Source organism: Strix aluco, chromosome 7, assembly GCF_031877795.1.
Source record: "Strix aluco isolate bStrAlu1 chromosome 7, bStrAlu1.hap1, whole genome shotgun sequence".
In the NCBI taxonomy this organism is placed as follows: domain Eukaryota; kingdom Metazoa; phylum Chordata; class Aves; order Strigiformes; family Strigidae; genus Strix; species Strix aluco.
In genome coordinates, this window is record NC_133937.1 from 41,103,049 (window position 1) to 41,129,568 (window position 26,520).

Genomic DNA, 26,520 nt, shown 5'->3' on the forward strand with positions numbered 1-26,520 from the left:
TCTTATTTCGCTGTTGAAGTTCACTTTTGTATCTAGCATCTTCTTCCTGACTCAGACACATAAAAGAAAGTTAGGACAGTCTTGTCAGAAAACTACAGAGCTGTAGGTTTATGGGTGTTAAGGGGAAAAAAAATTTCAATACCAGTGAAAGATGGCAAGTGGAATATTAAACAACAGGTTAGAAAATCCTTTAAAAGACTGAGCAACCACTAGACTAGAAGAGAAGACAAATTACTAGGTGTAGCTGGTTGGTATTTTGATTAAGACGTGAAGCTGCAGGAATGCTTAGCTTATGAGTGAAGGATAAACAGTTGGGTAGGCAGTGAGTATCTGTTGCAGGGTTGTAAGGTGGGAAGGCAGACTAAAACATTTTGAGTAGTGGAAATACAGAAATTAGTACAAGCCTTTACATCTGCACTGTTGATCTGTGAACGGTGAAAGCCACTGTCGTTTGTCTCTGCGGAAGGGTGGGTGGTGTTACCTGTTGACCCAGGAAATCTCGGAGACGATTCCCACGCACACTCATTACTGTGTCCTTTGCTTAACATCTGGTGGAGAAGCTTGATCAGAAATGGCAAAACCCACCTTATTTAGATTTTAAAGAAAAAAGGGAGGAAGATGTGAAAACTGTCACTGGATGGAAAATGTTATTTACCCATCATGTTAAGACTTTTAGTAACTCTTAATAAAAGTACAATGAAAAGCATGACAATTAACTAGTTAGAAAAAACTAACTGAATAACACCAAATTAATTAAATATACTTCCAGTAGGAGACAGATTATTGGAATTACTATTCCAGAGGTTAAAAAAAATAATACTGAGGCAATCAATTTGCATACAGAATACCGGATTATGTCCTGAATATTATAAGTAGACTCCATAAGTTCTCATTGCTTGTAAGAAAAGGCACAGCAAGCCTTGGCAAGCATGAAGGTAACGTTTATTTCTGTCTTCAAGTTCAGCTTTACTACTCTCTTTTCTTGCTGCTGCTTTACCCTTTCTTTGTACTAATACCTCTAGACAACTACATGCACTTTAAACTCAGTGAAGACGGATGGTTTTTTAAATATAATTCAAAGGACTTCCAGCATCACGTTACAATCTGGTTCCATTGAAAAGAAAATGCAAACCTAAATAAATGAGGGAATTGCACTAACTGTCTTTTATGAGATGCAGACTCTTAGGTGACCAGTAAATCAGCTGAACAAGTGTTTGTTTCAGGGGGTTTGGGCAGGCTGGCTGTTGGAACAGGTCTTGGGAACACTTGGACACCTCAGTGAGCCCCGGGGGCTTTGGCTCCAGGCGGCTCTGGGCCAGGCGGGACCTGGCAGCCTTTCTGAGAGAAATGCTTTTGTTTGTCGTTTGCCACAGCCTGTCAGCGGCCGTGCTGACTTCGACCAGCTTCTGCTGCTTGTCGGGCTGTACCGTGCGGCCAAGCTGCCGCGCCACTGCTGAAGCAGCTCACGTGCCCCGTTCCTGCCCTTGGTTGACCTCAGATCTGTTCCAGGATTAAAATTAGTTCAAAAAGCAGAGTTACTTTGGATGGAGTTAAACTGTAAAGGTATTTAAAGGCAATTCAAGTCATTTTGCAAGTTGTTTGAGTATTAGGGCATAAAAAATTGTTAGACCTGATGGATACTGTAGGTTGGCAGAGTGCTCTTCAGCGTAAGCTGGAAGAAGTTTGATCTGAGCAAAACTATACCACCTTTGGTTTATTTTCCTGACTTCCAATACATCTCACTTCTGTGTTAACTCTTCCAATGAATCATAAAAGTGGAAATCTAAAAATTGAGTATATGAGGTGGCATATTCTAAAAAAGAGGTGTTTTTGAGTAGCTTCTATGTGTATGTATATTGTCAAGTGATTATTGATAGCTTTAAAGTACAGCTCATGTTTCAATACAATTCGGAAATAGAAATCTGATTTCTGTCAACTGTTAATTAAGAAACAGTATTTTAGGAAATATTTTAGGAGCAATAACAGCAATACCGATCTTGGTCCATCCTCACTGCAGAGTAACACCAGTCTTTCACAGGCTGTTCTGCAGCCGTAGTGTGAAAAATCCTCATTCACCTGGAAGCAAATCAGTGAAAGGTACAGAAAGGAGAGAGAAGGGAGAGGTTGAAGACTGGAAGCCAGTGCTGAGGTCGGAAACCTGCAGTAACTGCAGTTCTGCTCGTGCTCACCTGCCCTGACATGTAGCGGCTGAGGCTGGGAGCACAGAGCCTGCCAGCGGAGCTCTGCTCTCGCCTGGTGTGACAGCTGTAGCCATCCAGGTTGAAGAACTGTCAAAATTTACACTAACTGCTTCCCCTCTCCCCGCCCCAGAAGCCTTTTAATGCAGGTAGATACCACTGGTGATGTCTGGGGAGCATTCTCTTCCAATTATTGTAAGTCAAGTGACAAGCAGTTCTGCATCCCCATGTGTCTGTAGCTTGTTAAGCTCAAACACGATTTTGTTTTTTAAAACGTTTTTTATATTATTTACTGTTCAGCAGGTGTTAGCCTCTAGATTTCGTCATTCTCTTTGATAATCTGTTCCCTCTAACAGGTCACTATCTTTTTTCTTTTGCTAATCTTACTTACTCCTTTTATATTTCTTTATTTGACTCTATCTGAGCCTTGGTCACTCGGAAGCGATGGTTCCTTGCTGTTCTCTGTGCAGACCCCAACTGACCACGTTTTTCACCAGTCGTACCTGGGGATGGTGCGTTGTCACTGTTCGGCCTGCTGTCACGTCTTGCAGTTCAGCACAGCGTCCCGGGGAGATCCCAACTTCCGATTTCCAGGCTGATTTAGGAGCACATAACCTGCATTTACTTGCTTCGACGCTCTGCTTCATTCCCATCAACTGGAGGAGACCACGCAACGTCTCCCACAGCTTTCTGCAGCTGCAGAATGAAAGGCTCTGTAGAGTAGCAGCATGTGGCGCAGGGAAAGGTGTGTCACCTTTGATCTTGATTACAGGCACAGAAACGTTCTTTCTATGTTTAGTTTCCCCTGGCAATCTCCCTTACAGTTTATGCCAGCCATCTGGCTTTGGTCCAGACCCAGTCTGCCTCTCAAAGCGTGAGCCTCTTCAGAGAGTTTCACAGTCCTCAAAGCAGTTCGTCCTTTGGATCTCTAGGACAGACCATGCTGCTGTGTATGAAAAATATTTTTCAAGGGGAGGGACAGGAGACGGGTTTTCTAACACACATTTTGTTGTCAGTCTGTGTGCTGAATGTGGTGTGTTATCCAATACATATTTGGAAAATTTTAAGTTAGAATCCCCTAGAAGTAGCCTAGATCCCCTAGAGCAGTCCTCTTTTTAGACAATGTTTGAAAACTGACTGTTCGACTTCCTTCTTCATTAGACGTTAGAGGAGTGGGCTTTTGACAAAAGTCTTTGAATGGCTTTGAAAAATGAGAGAGAAGTTGATGCTGCTTGTGTCTAGTTAGTGCTAAGCATGAACTTACAGCTAGCAGGTTCATTAATCTGCAGGGTGAGCCATGAAATAACTATGTTTTTTCAGGTTTTGGATTTTAACCGAAGTAGCAATGTGCAGCCAGCTCAGAGAGGAAAAGTTCACGGTAGCTAATTTTAGGCATCTAATTTAGCTGTTCTGGATCTCTTTGCGTTCTCCATTACCTAAACAGAGAGCCCAGACGTTGAGATCGGTGTCAGTTAGAAATACCTAGTATGAATCCTTTGTGGGATTAAATTAGTTTGCAGACCAAATGTTGGTCTCTGTCATCCCGTCCCCCTTTGCCCCCCAGTATAACTAGCCCAGGAGGCTTTGGAGGTTGGAGAACTTTAACAGAATTATGACAAGTTTTGTGATACAGGGAGGTTAATATTCAGCAGTGATGTTAAAAGGCTTAGAGCGCTTACACTGAATTTTGAAACGTCCATCCAGGCTTACAGGGCAGTCTCCTGAGTCACTGAGAGTGGTTTCCACTGCGTTATTATAAAGATGGGTATTTGTAGCCTTCTGATGTGTTGGGAGGGTGTTTACTACCCATGGAAGTGCTTAGTGCTTTTAAATGTGAGGATTCTGCAGAATCATAGTTTAGTTGCCAGCAATCCTTTTAATATAGTAGCTTTGAAAACAGGTAGGAGTTTCCTACTCTGTATGTAGACTGTAACTAAGAACTCCTTTCCAAAAGTGAGGCTAAACATTAATTTTTCATGTCTGGAAAGAAATATTGCCAGACTAATATCTTACTGTAAAGCCCCAGGTCTTGCTGCTCTCTGTAGTTCACAGGAGGAAAGTTTACCTGGCTACTTCCAGAAGAGAGTCCTATAGCCACACTGGAACAAAAATGGAGGGACAAACCTCTCTGTTTCTGGAAAATCATAATCACAAAGGTTGTATATGAGAAGAGTGTATTAGGATGCTGTACATGAGCAAATATCAGCATAGTTTGTCTTTCCTCACCTCCATTCCATTGTGAGTTATTTTGCTAGTATGGAGAAAAGGCTGAAATATTCTGCTGGGAAATAAGACTGGTGCTTGCACACCTAAGAAAGAGATATGACATATAATAAAAAAGCTTTAAAAATTCCAAAGTTAATGCGATGATGAAGAACCTGCAAAGGCTTGCTTTGGTTTTTTTCTAAAAGTTTTAAGCTGCCTTGGAAGAGTGAATGTAAATGGGTGAAGTATGTTGACAGAACACGGAGTGATGGCTTACCTCTACTCTTGTAATTTTTTTTATTTTACCTGCTTTGAGATAGCATAGTGCTGAGGATACTGGGTGGCATTATTTGGGGGATTGATAGGTTCAATTATAGATGCCTATAGGGAAAACTGGTTTTAATTCATCCTTTTATATATTAAAAAAGTTGATTTATCAGATTCCAAATTTTTTAACTTAGAAAATATTTGAAGAAGGTTTCTTATACTTTTGTTCTGATGTGCCCCCTCCGCTTACCTATTTCCATATAGCATGTTGGCGATAGATGTTGGCGATGTGCCGTTTCAGTGTTGATTGAAAATTTCGAGCTGCTTTTTCCAGTTGGTAGTCAATTAGGAAAGAGAAGCATTCTCCACTTGCGTGATCAGTTTACCTGTGCATGTTGTTTACCCTCTTCTCCCTGTACTTTTTGTTTAAAACCATAGAATTTGGGTAATGTCTGTGTTTTACCATGTTTCCACAGTCCTTAACATAAAGGAACCCAAGATTATGCTTGACTAGATAGAACTGCTAGTAAGTAATAGCTGTGTCAGACAAATGGTGTTGACTTTACGTGCGTGTTAAAGCAAAAATGGTGCACAGTGTATTTTGAGCAAATAATTCGATAAAAGCTTTGATAGTGTGCATGAGAGAAATTAATAATATCTTCTTCCCTTTTTGAAACCAAATGGAAAAGTGGGGTTTGTGATTTTGTTTGAAATAATTGTATGGTGTCTCAAAGGGTAAAAATGATCCATGGTAGAATGGCTTTCAGATTTTTGTGGTAATGGAATATTAGTTTTGCTACTGATAAGCCTTTGTAACTCAAGGGCTACTTAATGTTTGAGTGCTGAAAATGTCATAAAATTACTCTATCAGGTCACTGATTGCTTACCTCATGGGTTCTTTTTTTTTTCCCTTAGCTTACTACTTTCCCATAGTGTCTCTCAAAATGCCTGTGTGTGTGGTTTTTTTTTTCCTGTGTGTAATTGAGTGATAATGGGATGTAGGAATTTTGTTATTCTAGCCTATTGTCAGTCTTGGAGCAGAATTTCATTAAGATTCCATCTCCAGCGAGTTCACTAGCTTTCTCATTTTAGTACAAAATTCTTTGCTTGTGTCGTGACATTTGGTATTTGTAACTATAAAATTCTTAGCCAGCCAGCCATTTGTAATGGCTTATAATTTATAAATTCACACAATTTAGGCATGCATTGGGCACAAAGCAAACATCTAATTGTGAAAATAATTAGCGTGGATCAGTATTAAAGCCCAACAGCCATATTGGCCACATATGCAGAGATTTCTTTTTGTGACATTGACTCTCAGTTCTCAAACATCCTGTTTTCCCCATGATTGTCAGGCAGGAGGAATAAGTTGCCTTTAAAACATTTTCACCATTACCACATACATATGTTATACAGATTGTTACAAAAGGGCCTTGTTTAAGTTTGTGGGGGTTTTTTTCTTAAGAAAGAAAAAAGTTCCAAATTAACAAAAAGCTTTACATGGACCAGCTCATCCACTTTCTGTATATGTAATAATTCTTTGCCTGTCTGAGGACCCAAGCAGGGTCTGAGACATTACATCAGAGGAAGGTGGCAAGCTTTGGAAGAGTGAAGTAGTGCATCAGCATTGCAGGCTGACAAATTTTTTCTTATCTGTCATAGAAAGTATATTTTAGAAATGGTTAAAATTGCATAAAGGTACCCTGTACATTCTTTTGACTTGCTTGGGGTAAAATGTCTGAACAGGATTCACGGGGAAATCAGTGAGCTAGAAACTGGTCTCTTCATAGCCATCTAAATCGTTTGTCCATCATCTCTTGAGCCCCCTTTATTTATAGGATAGGAAGGACAGATGTTAGTATTGATAACCTGGTTTTAGTGTATCAGTAATTTGAGTTTTCCTTAACCTTGCAAAGAGAGGAACAGAGGCCCCATTCACGTGCAAGCTGACAGATCTTGTGTCAGTGTTTAAACTTGGGCATTTTGCTCCTTGTTTTAACACTGATGTTTGGTGAAATACTATTACTGCTCATGTGCAGGTCTAGATTTGACAAAGTAGATCTTTATGGTAAGTGGAAATATGTAGCTTCTCTAATTATATATTTGGATTGAATACATATTGTACCACTCTATAGTCTTAAGGTTTTTATTTATGTATATGTGTATAAAAATACATATTAAAATATATATTTAAGGATGTGTGTGCATACGTGTATGTATATATTAAGATTTTTATCAGTGTTGTGCTACTAGAAGCTCATAATTCTAAGGCACTTTCTAAAGTAAGAGAAGATCACTTAGTACTAGTGAAACCTTTATACCATATGCTATTTTCTGTAGCTAACTACTTATTGCTGTAAATTCATTTTAGCAATTTAGAGAAGGGAAGTATTTAGGGATTTTTTTGTGTTTTCAATACTTTCTACATAGTCTGTTAAGGAGGCAAATGGCCACGTACCAGAAATTGGCTACAAAATGTGGAATTGGTGCAAAGAGAATAGGGGGATCAGTTTTTGTTCTGACAGTGTGCATAGTGAGAAGCCTTGGAACTGACAGTGTTTATAGTGAAAAGCCTACTGAAAATGACTTGGAAGGGGGTCAGCACTGAAGGGTCAGGTTTGCCAAGGGCTCCATGGTTGATGACTTAAGAACTTGGAGGTGGTGGTCACTGCGGTGGGGTGGCAGCATGGCTGGTGAGGATCCGGTGAATGGAGCGGGAGGCGAGGTAGAAACTAGCAGTATGGGTAATTTTTAAAAGTGGGTCAACTGAGGAAAGGTTGGTGTTTTCAGTAGGGAGTATGTGCAGCATGGGTGTGGGCTTTGTTCCAGTGGTTTGGGTCTGTTGAGGGTTTGGGATTAGCCACCATCCTGTTCTTTACCAAAATGGAATCTTTCCATAACCTTTTAAAGAAAGGTGAATGTAAAAACAGACGTGTCCAGAAGCAGGTTAGTAACGTCATTTTGAAGGCTGGGATAAATCTGTACAAAGATCTTCTTTAATAATTTTTTTAATCAAAGAAGGTAAATCATGATCTTTATACGCTAGGAAAAAAACTCCTTCAAGGACATCTGTTAATAAAAGATGAAATATGAATTATACATTGGGAAAACTGGTTAAACTTCCTAATCACCTTCCTAATAAGAGTGAGGGATTGTTGAAAGGAATTTAAAAGAGCACATCAAAATCAATCCAGGGGAGTAGTTTTCATCTAGTCTCCAATTGCAAACTTTGAAACTAATTGATATCCTTTACTTTAAATCTTACAATTTTTATATCTGCATCGTATAATGAAATATTTGCATGGCTAGAAAGCAACATATGGATAAGTGTTTACTTACAATTTTACGCCGAGTGGTTTGTTGGTTTTGTTACCATATGCCTAAAACCTGTGACAGACGTTTATAGCCCCTTATCTCTCTGCCCCTTGGTTAAAGATTGTTTAATGGCAATTATTTCTTTATTGCCACCTCCAAGGATTAATTGTGGCGTGCAGTGGTGAATAAATAGTAGTTGTTTTCAAGGTTCAGTCCCAAGGGCTCTTCAGTCAGTTTAAACTGGAGGCCCCGCAGTCTCTTCCTTTGCTCTCCTGTTCTTCAGCAGCAATCATCCTTGCCTCTTGTGTACGGGCTGATGCTTCTGCACAGAGTGGATTCAGGAAGCTCAACTGGAAGCATTTTCTTCCTTTCTTTATTTTTCCCTTCCCTGTGGCAGAGGGGGGCTGCCCAATTGAGGTTCCTGAAGGTTCAGCTGCGGGGAGAGGTGGGTCCCTTTGGTCAGGGCTGACGGCGGTGCTGCCGGACGCTGCCGGGGCTCTATTCCTCCTGGAAGCTCTGTGCAGGCACATCTCCCTTAGGCATTTCAGCATTTACTGTCCACAGGGAGAACACACAGTTTGGATTCTTAAAACAGTATGCCTCTCTCTTACGATGGAAGGCCCTCAAAAGCTTGAACTGGGAAATGAGGAAGTGTTTTAGATTGTAAATAAAGTTTTGTTAGATTTTGAAACATGGCTTGATTTCTGGGTACTGTTGATGTCAATCAAGAAGTTGTATTGTTGCATTAATACAAGTTGTAATTTTGTTTTGTGTTCACGTCTTGAAACATCTTGATTTGCTTTACACATTACAGTGCTATTTTATTTCTGTTCTGTTTACAGCTGATATTATTTCAACAGTTGAATTTAATTACTCTGGTGATCTTCTTGCAACAGGAGACAAAGGTGGCAGAGTGGTTATATTTCAAAGGGAACAAGAGGTCAGTGACTTGAAAAACAAAAGTGCTGTTACTACACTGTTCTTGTGTTGCACAGTCTCTCTTCATCTTTTCATGTCATGAGGTTTAAATGGTTGCATTGTTTTCTCAGAAAACCCTAAATTAGCCAGATTTCTAAGTATCTGCCTTGTGCTGAACTTGGTGGGTTAGTTTGGTGGTGGTTCCCTTCCCCCCTTCAAAAAAAAAGTCCCAAAAATACAAGTGAGTTCTTTATATATGTACCTAGTGTGCTCAGTATCATTTTGCAGAATTGCCTTTGAGCTTTCTCCTGAACTTTACACTTGGTGAGGCTGATCTAAGATATTGTAATGCTTTTGAAGATAATGCAAGAAAAGCTTATAAAAAGGAATACAAGTTAGGCTGCAAGGACAACAGGTTGAAAAACTGAGGAATTAAACATCTGATGTGTTTTAGGATCCTATGAATCAAAACCAGTGGGAACAGCTACCTCTCCAGAAACACTGGGGCATTTTCAGTTCCGAGGGTAGGAAGACTCTCCCTCCTACAGTTACGCACCTTTTCAGCTGGCTCTTTGCAATGGTACTTGGTGGTGTGAGAATGCTGTAATGGATTCTGTCCATTCATCAGTGCAGATACATCACTGAGCTTTTTCTGTCCAGAGAAATAGTGTGTATTGGAAAAGTGCACCAAATGCTGAAAATTAATTGTCATGCCTTGTCGTGTCTGGGAGCAATCTGGAATGGGTGTTCTTTAAAATCAATACTCCACGTGGCAATTCTCCCCCTCTCCCCCACCACCGAAGAGCATGTTTCTCCTTTCCTTTGAAGAGCTGGTGGGAATTTGAGCCTTTGGTTATGAGCCTCCTCCTGGATCAGAAATACCAAAATTGATTGTGGAATTTTAATTCAGCTTGTTTGTGCATGCAGTATACTAATCTTCAGTGCTGTGGCTTTTTTCAGCAGAATCCCACTTTCACTGTGTGGCTCAAATGATGCTCAGTTAACAAACAGCTGTCTGATATTTTGCATTTCATCCCCACTGCAATATTATTTATAAAACATTTTCCCAAAGGTGACTTACCAGTTAAACTGGGCAGATTTTGAGAGGTAGTGAAATGAAAATACTATTGCTGAGAAAGCTGCTGAAATACTATACTACTACACCTAGACAGCTCATTTATCATTTAGTCTGCTGTATAGACTTAACTAAGGCACAGAGAGATCAAGGTCAAAAGTGTCCACCTGCTCAGGATCTGACTTTCTTGATGCTTGTTTAGAGTGGAACTATTATTGGTTGGCTTTCAGCTGTCAGTGCTCAGTTGTTCTGTAAGTCAAAACCCAGCTGTCACGTCATTTCCTCGTAGTGTAGAAAAAAAAGTCGGACTATTCACACAGGAATATTCAACTGTCTCCTTGGGAGCACACGCAAACTGTAGGGAGGAGTTGGACGTAAGGGTCATTTCTCTTGTCATGTGCAAAGCTGCAGAATTTCTGGAGTAGAGGAAAAAACCTAAAATAAGCGTACAATACCAGAACCTTAATAAAATGTTACAACCAGTGTTTTTAAACAGGTGGATTTTAGACTAGGTTAACAAGGTTAACAACAACTTAAGATAGTTATAAAATTTCCCATACAGTTTAATTTGGGAAGGTGGGCTGAAATGTTGTGCATCCTGCCCTGAACTCATCTGACATTATTTCAGTTCCAAGCAGCTGATTATTCCAACCAAATGTGTGAGTAAAGAGTGAGACCACTGCCTAATGCCAGAAAAGGCAGCTTGCTCAAAACGTGGGTGGCAAGGTAATGTAGATAACTATACTGAATAGTGTCAGGTGAGGGAATCCTCTCCAGAATGCTTAAGTTAAACTACATGTAGGGAGTAAAATAATAGAAAGTCTCAGAATTAACTAAAACTTCATACTTGTGAGACATTGCAGGAAAAAAACCCTAGCTGCAATAACTTACCGCAGTTGCCAAGTCAAGTGTGGAAGCGTGAGGGTGCCAGTGCCAGGCTTGCCTTTGCAGCCGTAGGTTGGCCCAGCAGTCCCCAGTGGTGTGTGGCACTACTGGTTTTTCCCCAGTAACGTACCACCAGTCCACGTGCGGCTGGGCTTTGCCTGCACCGATTCTTGCCTGCCTTGGCAAGGGATTTTCTGCTTCTCGAGTGATTTCCAATTGTGTTTTGGGGAGTTTGTTTTTTCAGCAGTTCTGGGTGCTGCAGCTCTACAAGTGGGGCTGTTCTCCAAACATGAACTGCTATCTAGCATAAACTTATTTGAAAAGCCAGATAACTAGTTGCCTCAAATCTGATACTGCAAACTGGTGGATACTTGTGACTTTGATCTCTGTTCCCTTCTACCATGTCTACCAAATGAGGATAATACAAAGCGGCCTTCTAGTTCTGAGAGGGGAGAAGTTGTCAGTGTGTTTGTAACAGTCTTTGGTACATCATGACGAGCATTACCGACCAGCTTAGACGAAAATGTGGTAATTCCAGCCTTCAAGTTTTTATAATAAAAAAGGTTGTCAAAGCTTAATTATAAGCCTTGATACCACTTCTGGACACAGCATGTTTTAAAATGAGTAGGAGAGGACCTAGATCTGATGTTCATATTTGATCTTGCTGTGCCTTCAGCAGAATGACTTTGCAATTGTGTTTTTACAAAAAATGTATTTAATTACTCCATGTCCTATGTCCTTTAACATTTATTTCCTAGTCTGGAAACCCCACGTTACATTCATACTGCAGTGATTAGAGGAATGAGTTTTGGAAAAGGGTGGGAATGGAGATCGGGTAAAGTGCAGAAACTAATGACATGGAATTGGTGGTTTAGAATTTAGGACCCAGCTAACTTCTCTGCTCCTGTTCTTTTGAAACCGCTTGGGAGAGGTCACGTAGCTGAGACCTCTCCAAGCAAACCCAGGAACTCCTTTGGGGACAGCATGCCTCTGTGCTGGGCTCTGGTATGCTGTGTGCTGTGAGTACACACATAGATAAAGATACGTTTTTAAAAAGGAAGTCTGGGTGCACTGTAGGGATGCTAAACTAGGTACAGTATCGTCAAAATGTAAAATTCATCAAGATCTGTTGTAAAAAGTTTATTTGCTAACTGACAATTTCTAGTCATTAGTTTGTATGCACAATTTCTAATGAACCGAGTAACAGCTTCAAGAAATATTGTGTTTCCTTGCAGAATAAAAGCCGTCCTCATTCTAGGGGAGAATATAATGTTTACAGTACCTTTCAGAGTCATGAACCTGAGTTTGACTACTTGAAAAGTCTAGAAATTGAGGAAAAAATTAATAAAATTAGGTGGTTACCGCAACAGAATGCTGCTCATTTCCTGCTGTCTACAAATGGTAAGGACACTTTATTTTTGCACAAAGAACTTCTTATGTCATTTGAATATTATCTCACCTGTGATCCACTTGTGGGGGTTTTCTCTGGCGTGTTTTGGGGTTGTTTTAATGTCTTCTCTAATTATATGTTTTCATTGTAATACTCTGTAAATTACTGGTTTATGCATGTAAGGCAGCAGCAGCAGAAGAGGCACAGTTGGAGCTGTATGCTCTGTGGGCATACGGGCCATGCTCTCAGTTGACACACCCTGTCACTCTCCTTCACAGTTTTTGTATAAACGGGTTCCCAGTATGCTGAGCTCTAGCAGAAGTCTGAATTTGACTTGATCATCCTAATTTTGAAGTTTAATCTTTTGTGAACCCAGATGAATTTTTAATAAAAACATTTGGAATTGAAACACTGTGGTTACAATGCTCTTCTTGCTTTCCCAATACCAAAGCATCATGTGTGCTTTGAAAAGCAGCTGTTTAAAAGACAACAGCCGCTCTAGGAGGAGTGTAGTTATACCACTGTCTACCTCTTAGAATACATAAAACCAGTGCAAAAATTGCAAGTTGGAAATTACAAATTTTCATGCACTTTGGGTTTTTTATTTCTTCCAGTATTTTAGCAGTGGTACTAGGTCTGTGTGAGTGAGTAGTAGGGCTGTCTCGTTTTGGTACACCATGGAGCAAGTGTAAAGGTAAATGCACAACCGTGCATGGAAGACCTTGCTCTTATTGTCAGAGGAATATGCTTGTTCCTAAAAGTTTGGATCACTTTTTGCCTTGTACTTACATGACTTTATGTAAGGGCTGATAATCCTCCCTGCCACGCAAAATTTTAGAAGTGGGAATGACTTCTGTCTGCTGGGCTTTGAAATGAAAATAATCTTGCATTGATTTAAGTCTTGCTAAACTTAAGGCAGTCTTTAAACTGTGTCATCCTAAATGCTTTAAAGATAGGCTGTAGTTTGGGGAGAAGAGGTTTGGTTCCAGTTAGCTGAGGATCTCAGTGTGTGCTGACTTTCTGCCCTTGGAAGGACTTCACCCTGGGAGGGCCTGGAAGTCCACGGAACCCTGACATGTGCTCACATATTGCCTTTGGCTGTCTCCTAGCAGGCACCCGGGACAAACTTGGTTTTCCTTAAGGTAGTTAGTGCATGTAATTCATGAGTTTGTTGGTTTTTTTCCCTAGCATTTGCCTGTTAAAAGTAATTTAGATAGTCACACAGGGCTTATTGGTGAGGTTTGGTAATGGGTGTGTGAAACTTCCCTTGTGAAGGGTCATTTTGGTGAACGACAGGCATAGGGCCTTACTGTTCAGGCAGAAACTTGTATTTTATTCAACCTGAACATTACATTGGAGTTAAGATGGAATCCATCTTTTTTTCCCTTCTCCATTTACTGATATGTTCGTGCATTTCCCATCCACAGCCTCCAAGTGCATGTGTCTGGTATATTTTTTGTTTGTTTTTCATGTATCAATTCTGCTAAACAATATAGCTGAAGGCCAAGTACTTCAAGTATACATAGGGAGGGCTGTACTCTCTATTACATTGTTGTTTAAAGGACTCCATCAGGGTCCTTTCTGTTGCAAGCAGTGGAAACCTAGATAGATAAATCATATCCACTCTGCTGACTCCATTATTCAGTGATTTTATTTTGAATTTAATTCATTCTCAAGCATGTGAATTTTTGGTTTTAGATAAAACTATTAAATTATGGAAAATAAGTGAAAGGGATAAAAGAGCCGAAGGTTATAATTTAAAAGATGAAGATGGAAGACTTAGGGATCCTTTCAGAATCACAGCACTACGGGTATGTTTCTGTTCTTTGACTTTAAATATCTTTTTGCATGCACTTCTCTACCTTTGTACTACCAAAGTTGCAAACTGAAATGTGTAGGTTAAAAATGATGTTCTGGTCAGGGTCACTGAAGACTTTTATAAAAAATTGAGACACTTCATCATATATATATATATACACACACACGTAACTGTTAAATAAGGTTCCTCTGGAAAAATTGAGGCAAACTTTCATGATTATAGTATTATTGGCTTCCTAGTAGTTTGTTGTTTGTTTGTTTTTTTTTCTTGGAGCATCTTAGCTTATTATAAATGGATTTGAAATTTAAACTGTTTTTTAGAATTAACATATTTTGGTCAAGACAGCCTTCATCCACCTCAGTATATTCAAACTGTAGAAAAAGATATACTGATTTTTTGACAGCAATAAAATATAACAAAATGTTGTTATTCAAGCCTGAAAATACAGCATTTTGGAGTCTCTCTGGCTGAGGCTGCATGACTTTGTAGTCAGTTCACAGAACGCATGGGCTCATCCTGCTCTCTTCTTAAAGTAGCCCAGTGTCTTAGCACAGCCCGCAGGGAAGCGCAGGGACCGCATTTGTTTCAGAGACCTGAACACGCTGAGTCCCCTTCCCGGCCACGCGGAGTCGGGAGGGACGGAGCTGGGTGCCTGTGCTGGTCGCCAGTAAGGAGCAGGAGGTGCCGGGGTGACCCTCCTCCTCCCAGGCGCTGCTCAGAGAGACTGGCAGGTAGGGGCCTTCTGCATGGCCATGTGAATTTAGGAAGAATTTGGCTTTGATTGTATTGATAATTTTTTTTTTTTACTCAATATTGCTCATATTTAACTTGTTCAGTCTTTTTTCTAAGAACAAGACTTAAAAATTTAAGCAGGGTGCTGGGTATTCTATGGTCAGGTAGAAGGTGGGTTTATTATTTGGAAAAACTAATGTGTACTTGAAAACTTGATGTTTTTCCACTTGCGCAGCAAGGTAGCGGTAGGGTTAGTTCTCTGAACTTGGGATCGCTTAAAGCAGGAGCTCAAGAAAAGAAATCGTGGGGGGTAGGAGTTTTTCCTGGGTTTTTTACATCGTTGTTACCATAAATAGGAATTGAACTGAGGCTCCCGCTACTTTCAAAGCCAGTGCCATTCCTGAGGCTTGTAGGGACTATAGAGTTGTGGGTCTTTTGTTGGGGTTTTTTGTCTTGCTTTTGCTTAAATTGAATATGAACTGAAGCTTTAGGTACACGTGAGCCTAATGCATGATCACGTGGGGAAGGGAAACCTGCTTCCTCTGCAAAGTGTCCTTCTTCTCGGCGTGTGGGAGCCGAGATCCGATTGAGTATTCCGATGAAAATACTAAAAAACAAGTAAATCAATTATACGGTGCCTTAGCCCCATGGCTGGAAGCAGGCACAGATGAAATGCTGGGTTCTACAGCATTGCCCTCATGTAGGAGTGGGCCACCCGTCTGGGAACAGGGAGAGCCCGGAACTTGGCTGGATGGTTTCACAAGGTGCCAGCTGCATCACTGAGGAACTCCACTGGCTTCTTCGTTAAATGCTGCAGACAGTCAGGATCCTCCAGCTGAGTGGGGGGAAGCAACAAAAAGCAAGAACTTCTCTCCTAAAAGTCAGTCTTCTAAATGTGCTGCTTTTCCGGGGAAGGAAGGTTGGGCTGAGCTGCAGATGATGCCAGGTACTACGTCTTCCAAGAAGAGGTGATGGAATGAACCAAGTCTGAGCAACGGGTGGCAGGAGGGGAAAAAACCTGGCCTAGAGTTACCTCCATCTGTGAGAATGATCAGGTTTTAGAGATCTAGAGTGTATGTACCTTGGGCTGTTTCTGCATGCTTTGTTACAGAAGTATAATCCCCATTTGCTTATAAAGAAGCAGAGATGGGAGAGAAGCAGCACTTCAGAGATGCATCCTTTGCCTAGAGACCGTGGCATTTCTAAGTAGCACTCCTGATAATTCCCTTTAATGCATTTTCGATCTCACAACCAGGCTAGGAACACTCACTTGGTGTGATAGGAAAATTGCCTAATAAAAAATAATGGATTAATTTTAATCGTTACAGTTTGATGTAAACAGACTGTGAGATACAAACATGGTGAAAGCAATTACAGAGCTCTTGGATTAATTTGTTTCTTGTTCCAGGAAGACAGATTATCTTGGACACTGTCGTAACTTTTTTCTTGGGTGGATGATGTCAGTTAGTGTTCTGTTGAACTGTACGTGCTGGAACAGCCGAGGACGTCCTTGGGCAACCTTAAACTAGTCACTTGCTGGTCAGTGAGGAGGAGCTGAAGGGAACCTTAGTCCACTCGACCCTGACAAGCCTCGTCACCTCAGATCAGCTAGTTGTGGAAATGGGGCATCCACGGGCTCCTAACATCTTCCTGACTGGTTGGGGAGGAAGTCGGGGAATTTCTTTGCAAACTATTCTAACCAGTTTCACAAGCACCCCTCTAAGATACGGGGGTCACTTTCAAGAGCTTGTTTCAAATTAACATAATCTTTAGATACCATTCTATATGTACACCGTTTTCCTGTCGGGTGAGGTACCAAGCTGCTGTGTGTGACAGGTAACTTCTGTGGCAGCAGTGTCTGAGGCTGTGTCTCGGTAGCGCTCAAAGTCAGCATCCACAGGCTCTCTTATTACTTCTCTTGCTCAGTGGGTTTGAAGAGTGTTTAGTCACTAAATCAAGAGAAATCTGTGGTGGGCAATTAATTAATACCTGCTGAATCAGAAATCAGTTTTGTGCCAAAAGTGACTGTTGTTTTTCCTGTTTCAGGTGCCAATATTGAAACCCATGGACCTAATGGTAGAAGCAAGTCCCAGAAGGATATTTGCAAATGCACATACTTACCACATAAACTCTATTTCAGTAAATAGTGATCATGAAACATACCTTTCTGCAGATGACCTAAGAATTAACCTATGGCATTTAGAAATCACAGATAGAAGTTTTAGTATCCTTTTTTTGTTCTCTGTGAACACTGGGACACATCTAGGTTGTGTATGTTTAAGAGAATCTCTTTAATTTTACTAATTAGAGTAGATGTTTGAATCTAGAGATTAAAATACAGGATTTTAAAATCTGGAGGTTTAACACAGTGAAAGCAAGCCTTTGGGCGCTCTCATTCATTCTTGAGTGCAAGCATTCTTGTAATGGAAAACTGCCAGTAGAAATATCACAGATGGTTTGATTTCTAAAGAGAAATTGAGGAACTTTGCGAGCATCCTTTATTTGTGGAGTTCAGTTGACTTAAATAAGAGTTGAAAGATTTGAAAAGTAGATCCTTTGTTACTGTTAATACTTCTTTCCAAAGTTTACGGTCTCTTAACTGTCTAAGTGACACCTCTCTTAAAGAAAACAAATTTCAATTTTTTTCCATGTCAAATGATATCGTTAACTGCAGAAGTCATTTTCCAATCTTTTTGCAAGCCTCTGTATCCAAAGCTAATAGTATGTCCTACACTGACAAATCTGCAGTAAAATAGAAGTTGCAGAAATACTGACTATTGAATAGGTCGTTTGCCAGTTCTCTAAAGCTGTAGGTAAATAGATGAAGTATATTCAGTGTTCAATAGGAAGCGTTAAGAAGGAGGCTTGAGAGAAGCCTGAAACTATCTCCAGCATCTGCTAAAGCCGATTTGTAAAACCTAGATGATTTTTTTTGTTGTTGTTGTTTAAATCTACTCGGGTCACATCACTTTTTGTAGACTGCACACAGTAGAAATCAAGATCTTGCCCTGGTTTCTACATGGTATTTTTAACACTTTTCGATAAGTATCTGCTCGAAGTGATTTGAATGTGAAGTGTTACATGCCTTTACAAAAACCTTCCCAGATATTGTAGATATTAAGCCTGCTAACATGGAGGAGCTGACGGAGGTGATTACTGCTGCGGAGTTCCACCCTCATCACTGTAACGTGTTTGTCTACAGTAGTAGCAAAGGAACGATTCGACTCTGTGACATGCGCTCTTCAGCCCTCTGTGATAGGCACTCCAAATGTAAGTTAGGATGCGTCTTTGCTTGATGGGTTTCTGGCAAGATAGAGTGTCTAGGTGTTCTGCTTATAAATAAACGTACCAGTTCTGCTTATTGGTAAAGAGCATACAAGGTAAGGGTGGTAGTTTTGTAGAATGGAACATTTTAATTGTCTTGTTCTAGGCCATCAACAAGCAGAAGTGTAGCATGAGACAATTGACGATCTGACTCTGCTCCTGTTTACCCATTTATGCATCATAAACTGATGGGAACAAGTGCTTTTGGCACCAGTGAGACCTGTCTTCTGTCCAGACTCAGTCTTGGTGCTTCTCAAAGGTATCTGCTTATCAAATGCCAGTTCAGGGCAGTTTATTCACCTTTGTGCGTTAGAAACTGGGCTGATGCTGCTGGAATCCGTTTACTTTGTGACCATTTGCAGCTCCTAGGATAGAATTAATTCTTAAGAACATGTGCTGCGTTTGAAGCGACTTTCCAGGGGTGAGGTGAATGCTCTGTAGTCTGCTGAGCCATGGAAACTGCCGTAGGTGAGGAAAGCTTTGCTAAAGTGCCAGGGATAACTGCCCGTGCCTTGCACGCAGCCTCTCGTGTCTCATTCGCTTCTGTAATAGCTGTGATTAATTACTGTGACTAGTCCCGAGGGGTGACTTACCGTACTGATACTTGCAGGTAAGCTTGCGGTAGCGCAGATGAGGATTTCTTGTCGGTGAAAGGAAATGTCTGTGCAATGGGCAATGTAGAATGCTAGGCCACTTCATCTACATGACTTAGTGTTGCATTAAATTACTCAGAAGTAATTTATTTTTTAACTGCTTGTCACTGGATAACATCCTGTTAAAAGGGGTGTATTCAAAAAAAAAAAAATTCTGGGTAGCTTGTGTCACGAAACGTTGACTTCAGAGATTGACTCTTCAGTTTAAATAATGCATTTCTGCATCTGCTTTCTAAAACCATACAAATTGCATTTCAAGTGTAGATACTAATATTTCATTTCAGTAGGTTGTGTTGTACAACTTTTGTTCAGATCGAAAGAAAAGCATGTTGAACAGTAGTCTCAGAATGCCTGGGTCACGCATTAAGATGCTGCCTTTGGGATGCTGATGTTTTCATCTGCTCTTGTTCAACATGCTTTGTAGATCAGTTGTAATGTTTACTGTACCCATGTGCTGGTTTTTAACTTTTTTTTCTCTGATTCATCCCCAAGACCTGTGAACTGTGGTTTGCTGATGCTGTGCTCCAGTTGAGAATGTTGGAGATAGGCATCTAGCAATCTGAGGACTGAGAGCATACATTGTTTAAAAAGAAATTATTTCTGAAAAGCATTTAACAGCAACTTTCTTTGAAAAGAAACTTGTATATTGATTTAAAATTTTCCAAGACTGAAAAATGTTCGAAGCTGTAAAACTTGGTGTTGGTTTCATTTGTAATTGTGTCTTCTATCTGCAGTTTTTGAAGAACCTGAAGATCCTAGCAGCAGATCATTTTTTTCAGAAATAATATCATCGATATCTGATGTAAAATTCAGTCACAGTGGTCGATACATGATGACAAGAGACTACCTTTCTGTTAAAGTCTGGGATCTCAATATGGAGAACAGGCCTGTAGAGACCTACCAAGTATGGTGTTCAAGTTTCCTTAAAGAGCTCTTCTTTTCCCTTTTCTTCTTTCTCTTTATATCTAATACCGATTTAAATGTTCCAAAAAGGTTCATGAGTACCTTCGAAGCAAGCTTTGTTCCCTTTACGAAAATGACTGCATCTTTGACAAATTTGAATGCTGCTGGAACGGTTCTGATAGGTAAGTTGAGGGGTTCGTTTTGGTTTGGGTGGTTTGTTTTTCCTTCAGTGTTCAGAATTGGGTTTCCAGTCTTGAAAGCCATAAGCAGTACTTTAAGGATATCATTAGTTACAGTCAAACCGACTGTTTGGTTTATTTGTGGGGATTTTTTTTTTTTTTTGCAAAAAGACTTCATTCTTCAATCCTCCACCCTCCAGTTGCAGAAGTGGAATATGAATTATTATTGAAGTTTTATATAGTCAAGACTGGCTGTTTCAAGCCATGAAAACATGACTTGGTTTCATTCTGAAAGTGTATACAAGAACATGTGTTTGGTGTCTGTGGGCTGAACCTCACTGTGTTTTCTGTGGCTAAAGAGGATAAAACTGTGTTTGATAACTGCTCGTATTTGTTGCAAGCCGTGGAAACGTAGGTCTTGCCTGCAGGTTGTAGAAGCATCCTCATGAGATGGCAGAGCCCCTGTATTGGCACAGCTGCTCTGTGTCTCCTGTCACTAGCTATGGTGATGTTGGCTACCTGGTAAAATAGTTTCAGAAGCCACGGGTAAGGTTATGGCATATCTGGACCTTGTCTCTGGATGCTTTGGGTTGACTTGCCTTGGGGATTCTTATTTTCTGTTGTAGAAGACTTATGAGTATATCTGAAATACCTAAACCAGGGACGTGTCTGCTACCAAGTGCTTGCAAGCTGTTCAGTGAAAAGGTATCAGTTTTGATTTGATGGTAACAGGATCAGCCTGCAAAACAAGATTTGGCCTAAATCTGTCCAATATTGAAGAACAAAAGACCCACGACATAGTTTAGCCAGGGACAGAGATCAGGGAAGTCAAATCTCCTCAGCTGTGCCCAGGAGTCAGCAGAGGAAGTGCCACCGGCCTCCCTGGCTGGGTGGGACAGTTGGGACCTGCCACTCGCCTACTCACTTCTTAAGTAAACGGTGTTGACAAAAATTGGCTACTCTAAGGCTGCGAGTGGCTTTGAGTTACTGAGGGGAGAAATGATACTGCATCAGTCAGTTTACAGAAAGTTGCTAGCGATGTTCACGGTATCTGACATAAGAGGCATAAAAGAAGTGGTGTGTGTTTTTCACTAAGCTAAAATGCAAAGAAACTGGCCTTTATTTCTGTTTTTTTCCAAGCAACTCCAGTCAATATTTTGGGGGGGGTGGGGAGTCAAAGCAAGGTCATCTCATTTGAATGCATTATAAGAACTTAAGTTGTCATGGACGTTGTGATGCTCACCTCCTTTTGAAAACAAAAAAAAATTACTCTCTCGGTGCGTTCCCTAGTACAGTCTGAGCGCTCTGTGCTGTGGTAACAGTGCCTCATCTCCTCCTAGCCATTGATTTTTTTAACACCCCAAAGACAACGTGTGTCGGCAAATAAGGCGACGAGGGTGAGGTGGCTGCGATTTTGACAGTCTGTGCGACTTCTGCCATGTGGGAAACAGCTTTTCCAGTTTGAAGTGATAGAGGGAAGCGGTCAGTACAGAAAATAATGACCCATTCAGCCTCAATTTCAGGTGTTTTTTGAGCGCTACAAACACGCTGTCTGTGGGCAGTGAGATACATGAAAGCATTTTCAGATGCAAATTTTTCTCCACCTTGTTCAAAGCAAATTTGACACCGTAGAGAAATGGAATTGTTTGTGCAGGGCTGCATCAGGCATTCCCACAAGGGGTTTCTTTTGCTGCTTCAAGAAGATTTCTCATAATTAATCCATTGGGGTGCTCGTGGTCGAGAGGCGCGGAGGGCGACAGCAGGCGCTTCGTTCGTGGTTGTCTGCTGAAACGGGGCCGTTTCCAGGGGCTCTGCTCACCGTGTGCTTTGTGGCGGCGGGGTGAAGGCCTGGAGCAGCGACGTCCCGGCCCTGAACCCGGCCTGGCAGACACCCTGTGTGCCAGAGAGACACGGGGGGGTTCAGCACGGGTTCTGCAAACCTAACGAGATTTGCCTTTCTTCCGCTTTTGAACAGCGCTATCATGACCGGATCTTACAACAATTTCTTCAGAATGTTTGACCGCAACACGCGGCGGGATATCACGCTAGAAGCCTCCAGGGAGAGCAGCAAACCTCGTGCCATCTTAAAGCCGCGTAAAGTGTGTACAGGGGGGAAAAGAAAGAAGGATGAAATAAGCGTTGACAGTCTGGACTTCAACAAGAAGATCCTTCATACAGCGTGGCATCCCATGGAGAACATCATTGCTGTAGCTGCCACCAATAATTTGTATATATTCCAGGACAAAATTAACTAAAGATGACTTACGTGAGGACAGAGTCGTCGTCTTGCATAGTTAAGCTCAGTTGTTTATCTGTCAAAGAGAAGGCCTTGTTGTCCTACCAGTGAAGAACATTGATGCACTTACTTCCCTTGAGATAAAGGAGAGGATCCGGCCTGGTTTTTGAGTTCCTGGGGTAGTTCTGCCTTCAGGGAGGGTAGGGAGCGTCGGCCGCAGGTTTCTGGGAGAAACCCTCCAGAGGCAGAATCGATGGACAGTGCTCAATAAGGCCAATACTCAAAACAAATGTATTTATTTAAGTCTGAGCCTTCCTTTCCAGTTTATAGACCAAAAATTTAACACCCAAGAAGAAAAATTGTCATAAAAATGTAATTTCTATCTCTCGCGCTCTTTCTCTGCTGTAATATTTGGGCCTTTCAAAACATATATCGTGCTTAATGCCTGTAAACATTCCTCCTCTGGCCTGTATCTAGGCTTAGGTGTTTTTACCTTTGAGCACTTAGGTAGGTCTTGAGTTGGGCTCGTAGACAGGTTTCCATGAATATTTACTCACCAACTGTATCTATAACCACACCTTCTGGTGTAAACCACTTAATAAAATAACAAGCTATAAAAAGTGTTTTTAAATCTGAAGGTATGTATTCAGTCTTTTTATTTTTTTATTGCATGTACTGAGATTGTGCAGAATAATTCTGGTGGGCAGATTTGACAGTGTTTGCCCCAAGACATTGATTTTTGGCAGACTAATACAAACTCTTTTGTGTAGTGTTTCAAATTCTAAATTTAGAGTTTCCATGAAATTGTCATTTAGTTTAAGTTGCACTGGTTTTGTAAAACGCTATCTGTGTGCCCAGTAGGAGATGGGAAGGGTCAGTGTAAAGACAGCCACAGCCTTAACAGGAAGCGACCACCTCGCACAGAAGGGAAAACAAAACATTTAACAGATTTTCTTCTTTGAAGATAAAAATTCAGTTTTCTGATGCCTCTCAACATTCGACAGAGACATACCTTATGTGCATTACGTTTTTTAACCTTTTTAGTATTTGTCATGAAGATATAGTTTATTTTAAATATTTGGCATAATATATTGTGTTCATTGCAGTTCAAGCCAGCAAAAAAAAAAAAAAAAATCTTTGATTATGCCAAGCAGCAACGCAGCATAACACCTTCAGCACGTTCTGACTTTAACAGCGAGATGTCAGAGAACACCGAGGCCACGAGCTGCTGTTGCTGCGGTGCCTGTAACTCTGTTCTTGCTAATTTTTTTTTAAGCCTTAGGTATTTGGTTTTTTTGGTTTTTTGTTTGTTTTTTTTTCCAAAAGAGGCCTAAAATGCATCGACCTTCTCGAGTAGCCGTGTGGGAACCCACTCTGAAGGCGCTGCAGCGTGTTTCAGTGGCACGGAGTAGGCGGCCCTTCTGCTCTGAAACGTGCCTGCAAATCAGAAATTCTGCCTGAAAAATGCCACCCCCGAGCTTCCCAGCGGCAAGACCCACGTGTGGTTTACACTCCTTTTTCCTTAAAACGAAGGTGTAGGAGGGTTCCTGAACCAGATCTGCACATGCAAGAGCAAAGTGTCTCCGTTCCTCCCCTCCCGGTTCATGTCCGCAGAGTGCCACTTGTTCACAGTGAGCTGGGAACTGCAGCTGAGGTTCTACAAATAAAGATTAAATTAAAGAAATCTTATACTGTATATTGGTTGTGACACTATTTGAAAATCTTGAAATGTGGAACTTCCGGGTCACTAAAGCATTAGATTTGACCTTGTTCCTAAAATACGTAATAGAGCTAATACAACGGGGCTGTACATACTTGTTCAGTTATTTTGACCAAAAAGTTTAATAAATTTTAAATGTTTACCTGGACTCGCTCTGTGTACTTTGACAACTTTTTCTTCTGTTTGAGAGAGAATCGGCCAAAGGAGCCAGCCTGAAGATTGTGTGCATTTGCGTTTTGAAGGGTTAGTTTTGGAACGGTCACACCTCTACCTGGGAAAGCTCATACGCAGCAAACAGAGCCCTGCTGTCTATTTTTGATCTATTTTTTCAGCAAATGTAAGTGGAATATAAGTAAAAAGGATATGATGAAATCTTCTATTATATAACACGATTTGCTTGTACTGCTGTCAATTAAATAGTTTTTGATGATTCATTACATTTTTATCATTTCGTTTTATCCCGAAACTGCCGATTTGATAAAATTACTGGTTTTTTCAGATATTTGCCCCAACCCACCCTGACTTCTGGGGCCGATTCAAGAGCGCTGTGCTTGTCACGCTCCCGCTGCCCCGTGCTGGTCCCTTCCCTGGTGGGGACCAGCGGGGAACCCTCCCGCATGCGCCCACAAATATCAGCGAATATTTCCGATGTAACTTGGTGGCGTTTGAGGAGGTAACTGGCAGAGCAGAGGCTGTGCTAGCAATGAGAGGTAAGGGGTTTGAAACGTGAACGCTGGTGGCTCGGCGGGTCCCTCGGGCCCGGTCACGCAGCCCCTCTCGTGTCCAAGGCAGTTTCTGTAAAACCTGGGAGGGTTTTTATTTAATCCCCTCCACCAAGAGTTGTGCGTTAGATTGTTAAACTCTTCCATGAGCAGGAAGCAGCATCTGTGGCAACTGTCCCACGGGTTATGGGATGGAAAGGCACTGGGAGAAAGTGAAGCCCCCATCTGAGTCCGAGGTGTGCCGCTCCCTCTGGGGGATGGGGGCAGAAATCGCAGGAATGGGGTTTCAGATTAAATTCTGCATTGTGTGGTCATTTCCGCTGAGCACAAACCTGGCCTGGGGCAGGGCCAGCCCTGGGGAAAGGCCACATGGCTCCAGAAGAGAGACCCTGGGGGGGGAAGTGAGGAGGGGTTGTACTGTGTCAAGTTTTGGCCCCCAGAGGCACAACTGGGCCTGAGGTTCATTAAAGGAGTTATAACGAGTTATTCATTTGTCTCTGAAGAGCTAAAGCTCCTTGGCCTGGAAATGCTACTTATTTATGCCATGACATTTCTTTTTAAAAGAAAATTTAGTTGCAGAATTGACTGAATTTTCCATTTTCCCTGCTATGAAGCGTGAGGATCAATTGGCTTAAAGCCTTCACTGCGAGTTTTCTCTGCTTCTAGCGCGTGAAGGCAGGTCTGGGCCATTCCTTTTAGCATTTCTATTTCTTTTGGACCACTTGTCCACTGCTTCCATGGCTGTAGAGAGGCCTGTGCACTTCAAAGCTGTTTTAAAAAATTGATACCTGTGAAATTTGTATGAGGCAGCTAGTACAGAAATCAATGCTCAAAAGGCCACAGAAAACTGGTGTAGCTCTGTGAGAAGGCCTTGACCAATAATTGGATCATGATGTCAGATATTTTGCTGTTTTAATGGCACCATGATGACTAGGGCTTTTTTTGTGTTTTTTTTTTTTTTGTTTTTAATTAACTTTGCTTCTTTCAATCATGTTAAAAGTAATTATTACATACACAGCAGTTCCGCCTGGCTCAGGGCAGCCTAAGAATGTGCTGCTCAGTCACAGCTTGCCCACCTGATGATCGTTTTAGGTGTTTCACAGATTGTTTTTTCTGCAATGGGTGATGGTCACCTTGGGCAGGTCCTAGAACTACGGTGTAGTGGGTGGAACATGAGGTTTTTCTGAACGATGGTCCTAATAGTGTCCTGGCTGCCCCATCCGAGCGCAGCACCAGGCTCCCTGAGCGCACCCTGCTGCTGCCTTCCTGATGGAATAGTGACTCACTGCCCAGATCCTCTACAAAACCAGCATCTGCATTTATTACCTTCCACTTTCTGTAAGAACTGAAAAATGAACAAACTGTTTCTGTTTGATAGCTTTAGGAAAAGTGGCGCATGCCTGCACCCTCACACCGAAAAGGCTGTTGAAACTACCCATCCACTGTAAGATTAAGGACATAGGTTCAGATCCTCTGAGATAACGATGCATGTAATTAATTAAAATCAATGTAAATTAAGAATGAGTAAGAATGAAGCATGTAACTACCTCTAAAACCCTCATTCATTGTGCTTAAGCTGAAAAAAAAGTTGAGCATCTGCAAATGTTTGTGGAACAAGACTTGGACTTGTCCCCTTCGCTCCCCCCTCACCCCCTTTGCTCCCTCCTTGCCCCCAGTTGTACGTAAGTGCTTTGGTGGCCATTTAGGAGGAGCAGAGGGGGGGTCTTGGGGCTGCAGTGACCCCCTGGGGAGGGACCACACCAAGACCGACAGCGAACAGGCCCCTGCAGCCCTCCACACGTCACCCCATGGGATGGTGGAGCTGGTGAATAATAATAATAAACAATAATAATAATAAAGGGCACTGACATACCCCACCTCGTATTTCAAACCAAAGCAGCAGTGTGAGGAATGTTTTCTGAGCAGCTGTGACAGACGTAGACACGCCACTTGCCAGGGTGCTGCTAACAATAAACACC

General features: G+C 41.5%; 1 protein-coding gene across 5 annotated transcripts in view; it reads left to right on the top strand.

Moving 5' to 3' along the window:
* The window catches only part of PPP2R2D (protein phosphatase 2 regulatory subunit Bdelta), a 30,023-nt gene extending 6,056 nt beyond the window's left edge, over positions 1-23,967 (top strand). For 2 of the 5 annotated variants that reach the window (XM_074831557.1, XM_074831560.1), the window contains 9 exons: positions 8,828-8,925; positions 9,358-9,450; positions 12,099-12,264; positions 13,952-14,064; positions 16,851-17,028; positions 17,910-18,074; positions 19,516-19,685; positions 19,775-19,866; positions 21,839-23,967. In XM_074831557.1, the coding sequence (XP_074687658.1) occupies positions 8,828-8,925; positions 9,358-9,450; positions 12,099-12,264; positions 13,952-14,064; positions 16,851-17,028; positions 17,910-18,074; positions 19,516-19,685; positions 19,775-19,866; positions 21,839-22,118 (1,355 nt within the window). In that variant the 3' untranslated portion in view covers positions 22,119-23,967. Of the gene's footprint in view, positions 1-8,827; positions 8,926-9,357; positions 9,451-12,070; positions 12,265-13,951; positions 14,065-16,850; positions 17,029-17,909; positions 18,075-19,515; positions 19,686-19,774; positions 19,867-21,838 lie in introns of those variants that run through there. The other 3 variants (XM_074831556.1, XM_074831558.1, XM_074831559.1) reach the window with 3 other exon arrangements.
* The last annotated feature ends 2,553 nt before the right edge of the window (positions 23,968-26,520 follow it).